Source organism: Mesoplodon mirus, assembly GCF_964341445.2.
Source record: "Mesoplodon mirus genome assembly, chromosome: 7".
Lineage (NCBI taxonomy): Eukaryota > Metazoa > Chordata > Mammalia > Artiodactyla > Ziphiidae > Mesoplodon > Mesoplodon mirus.
Window position 1 is genome coordinate 37,104,359 of NC_138983.1, and position 13,125 is coordinate 37,117,483.

Sequence of the window (13,125 nt, forward strand, 5' to 3'; positions counted from 1 at the left end):
GCTGTGAGTCAGTCCATGTGGGTCTCTTGTAGGTGTCTGTCCTACACCCCCTCCTTCATCTTTCTTATGACAAGTACCACCAACATCACACGGTTCATGACCCAGACTGGGTCAATCATCTTATCATGTCTTCCTGGCCACAGTGATTGGCCCAAGAAAGAATGTACCCAACTGGGCAAAAAAAAGAAAAAGAAAAAAATAACTCTCTGGGGATTCTCCTAGCTAGAGCTAACAGAGAAGCTTCCTTCCCTCTCTAGATATGTGGCCATAAAGATGAATATCCAGAGCTGCCTGTGACCATGCTCTCTAGGTATGTGGCCATAAGGATGAATATCCAGAGCTGCCTGTGACCGTGCTCCATGCTGTACAAAGAAAGACCATCTACTCTAGGGGAGAATAAGGACAACATAGTGTGATAGAATTCGGTCATCATGTGAGTCCCAGATATCAAAAGACCCTCTCCAAGCTTCTGTTACATGATCCAGTAAATTTGGGACTGGGCTAGCTTCAAAGAGGTTTCTGTTGCATGCAGCGAAAGGATCCTGACAAATGCATTTTGCCATCTTGAAGTACAATGGCAGAAAATGAGTTTTCACTGATTTTCAATACATCCTCATGATATCTGATTCATGGAGAGAGGATACAGTGCTAAGAAATGAGTCTTGAGGAAGGAGATGGAGAGGTGGCCATGGCATTTCAGGGGAAGCTAACCAGGGCTGTGTAGAATTCTCCATGTTGGTTTGGACACCGCACCTAAGGTATTTTCTCATATTTGAAAGCTCAGATGTGGGCTCTAATGAGCTTCCAGAAGTGATGGGCTTTTAGAAAGGGATTTACCCTAGGACACATGAGAGATTGAGTGGGACACCACTATGATATTTTATTAATTTACACTGAAAAACAGAACTGATTTGTAGACTGGAACACTTCCATCAGCATCTTAATGCATTATGTTCTTAAGCTACACAGTAAATCGAAACATAATTCAAAGCCACTTTGTAAAAACTTTGCTGAAATAAAGCATTGTCGAGGGGGGTTGAAGTCTATGTGTTCGGTGTACACTCGCCTTGGAGGCAAACCATCATCCGAAGCCAGGTCACAATCAAAAGTTTCTTGGTGGGAATGGGATAGAATAGGAGGTGTTAGGTAGGTCGAAGTTTAATGGCGTTGAGCCAAAAATAATGATGCATTCATTTTGCAGGGCAGGTGATGTAGTCTTTGGATTTGGAAATATCCAAAGTTCAAATTGCCAAGCCTTGTTCTCTCCTGGAGAGTACCCATCTGGGCATAGTCAGTGTCTGTCTCGGCGAATTATCTTTCCCTGCCATACGATGACTGAGCACCTCCTTTTGTGCTGGAAACACTTTTTCTATACATGTAGTAATGCCCTCAGTTGGATTCTGGAGTTGTGGTGTGTGTGGCCAGCTCCGGAGAGCAGACTGTGCTCTTCCCCACTCTGCTTTCAGTGGTGTCACATTGGCAGCTGGAAATCAGGCATGGTGAGGGTGTTTATACCAGAGAAATTGGCAAACATTACAAATCAGGGTCTTTTTTTTCCCTCAGCAAGCTGGTTGTTCACCATTAACTAGCACAGGTGATGAGCCTTCTTTCAGGTGTATATTTCTACTTTGATCTATTATGGACTGATCTTTTATTTGACAAGTAGAGAGCAATCTGTTGGCATTATTTCTAAGATCTTAGAGGACACCTCAATTTGTCCCTAGCCCTCACAATACAGGGCTCGCCTAGGCCAGGCTCCAGCCCCGTGGGAAGCTGGTCTAAGGCACTTCCTGACCCTCTCAGCACAGTGCTTCCCACCACGCCTCTCACCTGGCAAAACAATTACTGCCTACGGGAGTTGATCCAGCCAGTGGGAAGGAGTTCATAGGATCATTTATTCTAAGTTGTTAGTATCAACACAATGGGCTGCTCTTTGTATTTTCATAGGAAAGAGACAGCCTAAGGGAAGGGAGCCAAGGGGGGGAGATTTCTGGCAATACTGCAGGCTGCTGGGGGTGGGGGCAGGGCGGTTATTTGGGAGCATGAGTGTTACGACATTTCTTTTTTTTTTTTTTTTTTTTTTTGCGGTACGAGGGCCTCTCACTGCTGTGGCCTCTCCCGTTGCGGAGCACAGGCTCCGGACGCGCAGGCTCAGCGCCCATGGCTCACGGGCCCAGCCGCTCCGCGGCATGTGGGATCTTCCCGGACCGGGGCACGAACCCGTGTCCCCTGCATCAGCAGGCGGACTCTCAACCACTGCGCCACCAGGGAAGCCCACGACATTTCTTAAATGCTCGCAGGTTGGCTGCCACCTCAGGGTAACCCCGCTCATCAATTTTGCAAGTCGGGGAAGAACTGATGACGGTGATAATGATGACGACGTTGATGATGTTCGCTGTCGTCCCAATAATGTCCCAGGAGATTTCTCCGACTTTTGGGGAACCCTCAAATAGGAGAGAGAAACTGATAAAACTTAATCTCTGTGACTCATTAATGTGAAAGTACTTGTTGAAAAGCAAAGATTTATTACCTGCAATTTGGCAAGATCTTAAAGACGGTCCTGCCATGGCATCCAGAAAAGGCGCCGTGACTCACAGGAAGTAAACTCAGATCTCCTGGGTCCCAGGGGCACCCTCCCCTTTGACCAGCCTGCTGATTCCTCACTCCTGGAACTTTCACTTTCCTGGAAGCTTCCATCTAAATGCCATGAACAGGATACACCTGGATATGCCTCATTAACAAATAGCTTGGGGAATCAGAGACTTGAGACAACCTCCAGAATCATAATCCCAGGAGCTGCTGTCTGGTGTTCTTGGGGACAGTGACTCAGTGGCAGGCCCGTGCTGGCCTCCCATTGGCAGGCTGCCAGGGGAGGTCTGGGTGTTTCCGCCGGTTCTCAGAGACTCCCCTGGGACTTTTCACTCTCTGGCACCCATTTCTTGTTCAGCTCTTATTATTTATTACTCATATGGTGTCTTTTTAATGCCTAATATTTCAGGGACTCGGCTGATTCATACGGGAGGAAAGCAAACAGGCATGAGGTGAGTGCAGAGCAGTCTACTGAAGATGGATTTCACTGACTTTAAGAAGATGGGACTTGGGCTTCCCTGGTGGTGCAGTGGTTAAGAATCTGCCTGCCAATGCAGGGGACACGGGTTCAAGCCCTGGTCCAGGAAGATCCCACATGCCACGGAGCAACTAAGCCCCTGTGCCACAACTAATTAGCCTGTGCTCTAGAGCCTGAGAGCCACAACTACTGAGCCACGTGCCACAACGACTGAAGCCTGTGCATGCTCTGCCACAAGAGAAGCCACTGCACTGAGAAGCCCACGCACTGCAATGAAGAGTAGCCCCCACTCACGGCAACTAGGGAAAGCCCCCGCACAGCAACGAAGACCCAACACAGCCAAAAATAAATAAATAAAATAAGTAAATTTAAAAAAAAAAAGAAGAACATAGGACTTAAGGTTAGACAAGAGGCAGAATTCTGAGGACCTGAAGTTCAGAGCCTTTTCAGGGCATAGTGTACAATGCTTACCGTCAAACCCAAGTTTTGGCTAAGCCATGAACACTTTATGGATAACTGCTTTAATTTTCATTTGTGTCTACTCACCTTTTTTAAAAAAGAATTATGCACTGATTTTTCAGAAAAAGAACCAAACCTGGAGCCTTCTATAATAATAAATCTTTATATTTCTGTGATACTTTATAGTTTACAAAGCATATTGTCTCATTTGATTCTTTTGATTTTTCTTTTTTTTTTTTTGTCCTCGCCTTGCGGCTTGCAAGGATCTTAGTTCCCGGACCAGGGATTAAATCCCGGCCCTCGGCAGTGAAAGCACTGAGTCCTAACCCCTGGACCACCAGGGAATTCCCCTCATTTGGTTCTTACATAAACCTTTTGAGATTAATATTTTTATTATCCACATTTTACAGATAAGGAATTAAATTTCACAGGAGTTTGGAGACTTTCCCAAAAGTGTCGTAGGAGAACTAAAAGTTGAACCCGGGTGTACAGAATCCAGAGTGCAGGCTTACAAACAAACAACAAACAAAACCAACCCCAAGCCCTATACCGTAACTCTTTGTAGAAGCACTGAAGTGCAGAATTCAGGGCAAATTTGATCTTGAGCTCCTTGTTTTTCTTCCAAAGATGCCTGAAATCCTGGAAGCTCTTGTTAGGACATGACCTCTCCTATAACACGGAGTCTTCAGGATGGTTCTAGATAGTGATGTTCCAAATCAGAGTAGCACTGATCCACACAGTACTGGATGGAACTTCTCTCTGCACCCATAAAGTAAAAAGTAAATAAATAAATAAACCTAAAAAACTTTTTTTTAAACTGAATATTGTTCCATCTTAGCAAGTGTGCTCTTTCCTATCCAAAAGAGAAAGAAATACTCCCTAAGGAACTCTAGACTCCAGCTGTCAAAGTCTAGACGACTGTGGGTACACCTGTCAATACTCCAGTGTATGCAATGTTTGGGAAGATCAGATGAATCCCTGCAGATGAAAGTACTTCTGCAAAGTCTAGGGTTCTATGTAGGTGAGTCTGCCACCTTCAGATGAAAAGAAAACCAATAAACTTGTTTAGATGGGCAAGGAGTGTCCAAACTTATACTTGTATTTAGGAAGGGCTTATAGACATATATGAGAATCTTAATGAGAGCTGGTTTGAAACATCTCTAGGTATCACCTTATCCCAACCACCACCAAATTATTTTACTCTCAAAGCCCTTTTCATTAAGCATGAATTACATTTTTCTATACTTTTTCTATACTTTTTTTATTTCTCAAAGCTATTATTTATTCTGTACAAGGTTCCACTATACATCACACATTCTTCTCCTCTTGCTTATAGAGTAAACAAGTGTACACCAGCCCTTTGGCTCAGGTTCACAGGTCTTCCCTGGAGAAGGGTGTCAGGCCAGTTAGACTCATATAAGTTTAGCTCTGGGTTGTTGCATGAGCCAAAGCCCTTTTGTTACCCTCATGAACCTCTCCCACTGCCCAGGAGCCTTCAGGTTGTGTAAGTGCCCATGAGGACCCCTCCTGGCTAGGGCTGCCCGAGGAACTGTCCATCGGAAGGCGCTCTGGTTGGAAAAGTGATCTCTCTGGGGATGTAACTAGATCAAGATAAAATGAAGCAAGACTGGTCCTGAAGGGTCAAATCTTAGAAACTCGGAAGGTACCTAATATGTGCATCAGTTACAGCAGGAGGCAGAGGGATGAAAAGATACCTGGCAAAGTGGTCAAGAAGAGGGGTGGAACTTGCCAGTGAAAAGGGTGGTTCAGGAGCTAAGTCCACAAGCTCTGGGCATCTGCCAGCATGACGCTTCTAAGTTTAATGTTTGAACCAGAGTGATCCATTAAGTGGGCCAAGTTAGGACACAGAGAATAAGTAGACCTCTTATAATTTCTTAATATCAAAATTATCTTTTGGTTCATTTGATTAGTATAGATTCTTCTTTATAAAAATAATCTCATTTTTGAAAGGTATGCCATCTTCAGAGAGAGCATGCAGTTTTATATCCTACTCAAGACTCCAAAGTACGAATGTGTTGTCAGCATCTGCTTTGGATGGGATGAAATCACCCAAGGATGGCACTGAGACTGACAGGCAGGGCCTCTTGGAGGCTGTACCTGGTGAGAGCGAGTTGGTGGAGGAAGGAGGGTGGTCATTCTAGTGCAAGGTCTAAGGATTAACTATGAGGGCCCAGAAATTCTATCTAATCAATACTCCAGGATCAGTTAGTCTTCGGGCACTAATTCATAATGCCTTAACTCATAAGAGGCTGAAGAATAAATAGTATTGACTATGTACAGGGAGGGTCATCGTCCTTTTCAGCCGCTAATGTGTACATGCTCTGTCTAGTTAACTCTCTTCCAAGTAATAGGGTTCTTGGGAAGCTGAGTCTGCTATAAAACTATGGACTTAGCAAGGAAGGGTCTGGAGGGGAAATGCTTCTCTACTCCAGAGACAGACCAGAAATGTTCATGCCTCCCTTCCTGAATAGATGCTAAAAAAACATGCAGAGTTCCTGTTCTCAGAATCTCCTTTCTCTAGACTCTAGGTCCAGCCGTCACCTGTCTCTTCAGGTATCTTGACACAACTGATGAAGCTCTGGATTCCTTCATTTTCATTCATAACCTCAACTCCCAGACCATACTTTAACCCTTCCAGCTCTGATCTAGAAACATTCTGAGGTCTAAGGCAACTTCATCATTTCATCCAAGATGTATGGATATTATGACCAATAGCTATATCGACAACAATTAACAGTTACTGGGCACTCACCATGTGACAGGCATGGGGATAAATGTTTTATCTTCATTAACTCATTGAATTGTCAAAACAACCCTCTGAGGTAGGTACTAATAATTAGCCCCATTGCATAGACAAGGAAGCTAAAGCTTTGGGTGGTAACTTGTCCAATATCACATGGTTGTTAAGCAGTGAAGCCAGGATTCAAGCCTAAGTCATTTGGACTCCAGAGCCTGCGCTCTTAACCATTAGGCAACACAGCCTCCAGGAGTGACCTTGATCCCCTCCTAAGAGCATCTCTCTGTGAATTCCTACTCACTACATACAATCAATGAGGACAAGTGGTCATGAGTGCTTTCTTTGTTGAAATTTAAGCTTAAAAGCAATAGGTTTGGAGTGTAATTATTAGAAATCAAGCCATAATCTGGGAGTAAATAACAACAGAAAGAGACAATGAGAATTCTGTCTGAGAACCCATTTATAAAGGTCAAGGAGTCCACACTATATGGCTCATAGTGTAACATTTTGAAAAGCTCGTACTGTGTGACGAGTTTAGGTGAAATGCTGAACAAGACACAGAATCACACATAAGACCCTGACCACACTGGGAAGGCAGCCAAGAATTCTCGCCACCTCCACCCCAGGGTTGGGTGCCCTAATAAAGGCCCCAGAGAGGACCACCTCCCTCCAGAGACTGCTTGTCATTTCTCACACTGGGGGGGTTTCCTAATGAATAAACAAATCAGAGTGTTTCTATAACTTGCTATGTGATTCAGAGTCAGTGAAGCAATAAGCCCTGGGTGCTCCAAATATTTCATGTCCCAAATAGCTTTTCAGAGAAACAACATGGAAAAGAAGTTCCAGGACTTGTTTCACTGATCTAACCTTCTCGTGTTTTCTCACATATGATTCAAAATTTTAAAAAAAAATCCAGATGGGAGTGGAAACAGCTTGAGTTAATGTCGATCAAGAAGAAAATGGGAAAAAAATTAAAATCACAGATAACCCCCCAAACCTCATTACAACCATCAGGATTCTCCCCCTTTAGATATTTTCCAGAATGGCTGATGCATTGTCAACAATTACTTTATTGAGCATTGTAAGATGCACAGCATTGTACATAGCTTTAAAATGTCAAATTGACTTTTGTCACACCCTCTGTAAAGGATTCCCCAATGTCCACGGTTTCGTGGTTTTTCCTGCTGTGCTTCAGGGCTCATGCTGCTAGTACCATTGCAGGCTTACCATGATGTGGTACATGGGTCAACTGCACCATGTCCTCACCACTAGATGTTTGAACTCCTCAAACATGGGGTCCATGTATCGTCGACCTCTGCAACTTTGCTGTTCAAATACACGTTTGATGGATGAATGACTCAATGAATGACCAGTGTTTCACTCTAGTTCCTTCTCCTGACACCGTCGTCTGCATTTAGGGGCAAGTGCTGATGCGGAGAAGCAAACACTCAAAAGGCACAATGGAAAAGAAAAGTGTCCAAAGACATGTCTGATCCAGACTAGAAAATCTCCATAGTGATGAAGAGTTGGCTGACGTCCCCAAAGGCCTAAGAATATAATGGAGCCACAGAAAAATCTTCAAGCCAGAGATGGGGCTCATCAACCCAAACTCTCACCCAAAAGCCCAAAGTAGATCACTGGGAACAGGCCAGCAGTCCAGCCACCTGCCGGAGCCAGTGAACCAGAGGCACAGCCAATACCAGTGGTCCAGAACAAAGGGTCTCAGCCACCTAAACTTAGGGATATTTTTCTCTTTTCCAGATTTCACAAAAGGACATACCATAATAAATAAATAAGATGCTAAACAACTGGAACTGAAAAGGAAGACATTTTCAAATGGTTCTCAAGCAGCAGTTCAAATACCTTGCTCCTTCCATGGTGCCAAGGGACTCAAGCTACCATGGATGCCCTCTTTGGGTCTTTCAGTATGCAAATAAGTACTCTGAGGGGATATCGAGTCCATGGGAGGCAGTAAGCATGATGGTATGCATGGATGGCTAGCTGTTTCATCATATAGGCCAAACCCATTTGATTCATCAGAGCCTAGTCTGTTTGATGGATGATGGAGAAAACTCTGCCCTGGTCCAGGGAGGCAGCTGGACCACAGATCTGACATCCCAGGTGTGATGGGACATATGCAGAAGACCTTGGCTCCTGATATGCCATCAGCTAGCATCAGGCCTCAGCTTCCTCATCAAATGAGGCTTTGGTCAGACCATCTCACTGGTCCCTTCTGAAATTCCCTTTCTTTCATCCAGCAGGATTCTAGACCCATCAGTACCAAGGCAAACCCTTGCTCCTCATGTACTTTCATGCTGCTAAAATGAAGGAAAGCCCGAATACAGATTTTTATACTCACTAACAGAAGTGTTGGTAAAATACTGCTTAAGAGTCTTAGGTAATCTGGTGCATAGCTCCCTATGACACGTTCGCAGTCTGGTGTCATACTACCTTACCTTGCATCACAAATTGATCAGGATGGCAGCTTGCTGGCTGCTCTTCCACTCTGGGTCCAATTCAATTATTTTTCTACAAAATGTAACTCTTATTACACTCACATTTCTTGTCCACCAACTTGATGCAAATGGTTGACCCACCCTTCTCTCCTTGTTGCCTTTCTGGACCCCAAGTTTCTGCATCAAACTTTCAGATGCATGGTGGCCTGCAATCCCAAAATCAGTAGTTTACCCTTGTTCCTTTTCTATTATACCCCACAGCAATTCTTTAGAAAACTCAGAAAAATCCAGGTGATTCCATCTTAGTTGTGGAAGGCAGAGCAAAGTCTGGGAGCTTCAGCTTCTTCCTGTTAATCATTTTCAGTGCAAGATTTAAAATGACAAGTGCTTAATCAAAAAATTGGGGATTAGCTCTCACACAGAACTTGAATTAATGGGAGAGTTATGTTTTCTAGCCTCAAACACACTAAAAAATAATTTCCTGAGATAATGATTCTGAATCAGGGTTATCCATATGTAAACTTATATATAGGTATATGGATTTTTCTTTTTCCAAGATGGCCAGAAGAGTTTTTATTTGAGGGCTCTTTTTTATACCTTTATACCAAAGCAATCATTTAAGGACAGAAGTCAGAGTGTTTTACTACTTTCTACTTTTGGTATTGGGTACTTGTTTGAAGTGTAAGAAAGAATGATCTAGTATGTTGCAGAATATGAATTTTCATATTAGCTTAACATGTAGGTCTTTGAGCTCTGTCTTCTCAGCCAGAGAGTTAATATATGTCAAGTTAATCCAAGCTTGGCTAAGGATACCCTCGGACCTACAGCACCTACTCAGAGCAGGGGTCTGACCTATGCACTCCCTTTTTTTTTTTACCTGGGGGGACTGTACTATAGCATTCAAGGGGCAAACAATCTTAGTCCTTGCATTCAGAATTTGTTATGCCACGTTTGCCATAAAATGCTTATCATTACCTAAAAGGAAAAATGCAGCAAAATTCAACTTTGAAGAAAGAAAACAAAACAACCTTACAGGTCCTTGGGAGCCATGGAAAGCTAAGGGATATAGCAGATTCTATGTCCTAAGAAAGTTATTTCAATAGGGAAACATGTCTTTACCTCACCAAGTCAGCTGAGTTGGGGAGAAAAAGAAGCAAAATGATAACAACTTGGTCAGGAATATTTATATCAGTTTTGCCTTAAGTCTCAGAGAGTAATAGGAGGAACAAGACTCCTTTCTACTTTTCTTGGAAAGCCTTTGGTTTAAAGTTGTCCTCCTTTCCTGTAATTTTTAATTATCACAAATGAACACCGGAGTCTCTCACATGGTCACCTGTATCAGAGTGAATAACTGAAGGTGACGGCTTGGAAGTTCACCCACATCACAGCAGGCGACCTACACATAATCTCACCTTGAACACTTCTCTTGGGTGAAGTCAAAATTGTATCATCTTCCTTTGCAAAAACAGGCAGCACCCCCCACCAAAGGCCAAAATATTACAATAATTGACAGTGAACAGAAACCCATTATATAGGCAAAATATTCCAGCTTTCTCTATTAAAAAAAATCAAATTCACTGTGACTGGGCACTCAGTTTTTTTTTTCTATAACTCCCCAGGATTGTCAAAAGTAATCTTGTAGCCAATCTGCTTGCCCACAGTAAAAATGACCTGAAACAGGCCACCCATGGTGCCAAAAGCAGTGTCAAAGAACAGAGAGATGATGCCACCAAGGCCCATTGCAATGTCCCTGCACACAATTGGAACTGCGCCTATGGTGTACACAGGAAAAGTAGCCACATCCACAAGGACTCGGACAGGGATGCCCACGATACGGCAAACAACCTTCAGCAGGCAACAAAGGATCCGGAGAATGGCCCTGGTGATCCTGACCATGACTTTGAGTACCTTCCAGGGAATGCTGGCCAACTCCTCCCCAATGGCCAAGAAGTAGGAGATGGTGGCTGACCCCAGGCGGTAAAGACAAATTTCTAGACCATGAGTCACCTGTTTGGTGACATACCACAGGAAATATACAAGGTACTTCAGGATTCTGACTGCAAGGAAATAAATTAATTGGCAAAGCTTGATGAATGGGGTAGCAGTGAAGCCCAAGAGTTTTCCCAAAAGGCTACTCCTTTCCCCAGATGCCTCTGGAGGCAGCAGAGTGGACCTGGGACTCCTTGTGCTGGAGAGGGTCCCAGAGTCCCCTTCAGAGTCTACCCTCCGCTCCTCATCCTGGACTTGGTTGACCATTTCCAGGATTTTTTTCATCTTCTCTGTGTCTTGTTCACTTTCCCCACAGTTGTTCTGGAACAGCTGAGGCTTGAATGGAAGCAGTTTCTCAAGGTCTTTCACCATCACATCTTCTACGACCTCCCGGTCCCCGGTGTGCTTGACAAAGCCCATGGCCCAGCCTCCTCCAGGGACAGCACAACAGGCTGCCAGCCAAACAAACTCTGGGATGGTCACTTTGTCTTTGACCTTGAGGTCTGAGGGCACGGCACCTGCGATGATGTAGAGCTCTTCCCCATCGCCACACTGTGGGCTCAGGGCCCGGTCCATTAGGCTGTTGAGATTCACGTACCACCGTTTCTGGAAGGATGGGGTCATTGGAGCTGCATTTGTGAGAGTGAACGTGGCCGTGTCGGGGTCACTGCTGAGGGAGAACGGGTATAGCTGTCCTGTCTGGTAATCAGAACCCAGGTAATCTGCATGCAAGGCTTGCTTGCTTCCAAGATTGTTCACAGAGCTGACGGCATCAGCCTCATCCATCACCTCCTCAAGGCTGCTGTCGGGGTCATCAATCTGAAAGAAGAAAGCGAGGTTGAGATGCGTCCCTGTTCACAGCAGACAGGGTGTCCTTGGATCATTCTGCCAAGACTCGAGCAAAGGCCCTATCACACCAACACTTGCAAGGCTTAGGTTTGGAAGTGTACACACACTTCATTCTAATATCCCACAGTCCTGGTGTCTGAAAGTATCTTTCAAATAGGCTGTTTCCTATTTCACTCTCTGTGTACACTCCACTCCTGCCCTGCAGTAATACCCCATCACACACTCACAAATACACCATCAGGACATTGGTTTTCAGTCTGCTGTGGTTTTATAAATTTCATAGCCCTTTTTGGGAATATTTTTCCATGAGATTCAAATCGATTTAAAAAATGAAAACAAGGGGAAAAGTAAATCTCAGCAGGCCCATAAAAATCATAACTGTAATTCAGATAGTCAGCCACCAATGTTAGCTGTAATTTAAAGAACATATTCTTAAATGAAATTTACATACTTTGGGATATACGAAAAACATTCAACTCTAATCAGAGCACTTAAATCAAATGAGGTGGGGGGGGGCTTCCCTGGTGGCGCAGTGGTTAAGAATCTGCCTGCCAATGCAGGGGACACAGGTTCGAGCCTTGGTCCGGGAAGATCCCACATGTTGCGGAGCAACTAAGCCCATGCGCCACAACTACTGAGCCTGTGCTCTAGAGCCCGTGAGCCACAATTACTGAGCCTGCACACCTAGAGCCTGTGCTCCGGAACAAGAGAAGCCACCGCAATGAGAAGCCCATGCACCGCAATGAAGAGTAGCCCCCACTCGCCACAACTAGAGAAAGTCCACACGCAGCAACGAAGACCCAATGCAGCCAAAAATAAATAAATTAAAAAATAAATAAAGTTTAAAAATAAATAAATAAATCAAACAGGGGAAAATGTATAGATTATTGTCAGTTATTAGATACTTCCCAGGCCAAGCTAAAATTAGACCAACTTCTCTTTGAATTTCACCTCCTCATAATATTTGCTATCATTAGCAATGCATTTTCTGTCCAGGCCAATCTAGCTATGTGTTATATATCAATAATGATCAATATATACATCCCTCTTGGTTCTGGTTTTTTTTTTTTCTTTTCTTTTTAAATTCAGCAGTATAATACATACTTTCACTTTGCCAATCTGAAAAGATGAAAGGAAGGAGCTCAGGGTTAACCTAGAACTCTATTTTTTGCTCCCAAACTAGACTGTAAATTCCTTGACACCAGGGACCCTGTATATAGGACCCAGTCAAGGACTGACACCTACTAGAATCTCAAGGCACTCTTGTTAATCTGAGAGGGTCATCAATGCAGTATTTATAATAGCAGGAAGTTGAATCAACCTACACTTTCAAAAACTGGGAACAGTTAAATAAATGGTGTTATATCCATTAAAGAAATATCTCAAAGTCATTAAAAAGCACTTGTAATAATGGGGAAATATGTGCTATAATGTTGAAAGGAAAAGGCAGATTATAAAATTAAATGATAACAATTTTTTTTTTAATTCTAAAAATAGGCATGAAAAAACCTTGGAAGGAAACACATGAAAATATCCACAATGGTTGT

At 43.6% G+C, this 13,125-nt stretch overlaps 1 protein-coding gene across 1 annotated transcript in view; it reads right to left on the minus strand.

Annotated features, from left to right (window-relative positions):
* Nucleotides 1-7,336: 7,336 nt before the first annotated feature.
* The window catches only part of ENDOD1 (endonuclease domain containing 1), a 31,242-nt gene continuing 25,453 nt past the window's right edge, over nt 7,337-13,125 (minus strand). The window contains exon 2 of the mRNA XM_082627837.1: nt 7,337-11,548. Coding sequence (XP_082483963.1) covers nt 10,346-11,548 — 1,203 coding nt within the window. The 3' untranslated portion in view covers nt 7,337-10,345. The remainder of the gene's footprint in view (nt 11,549-13,125) is intronic.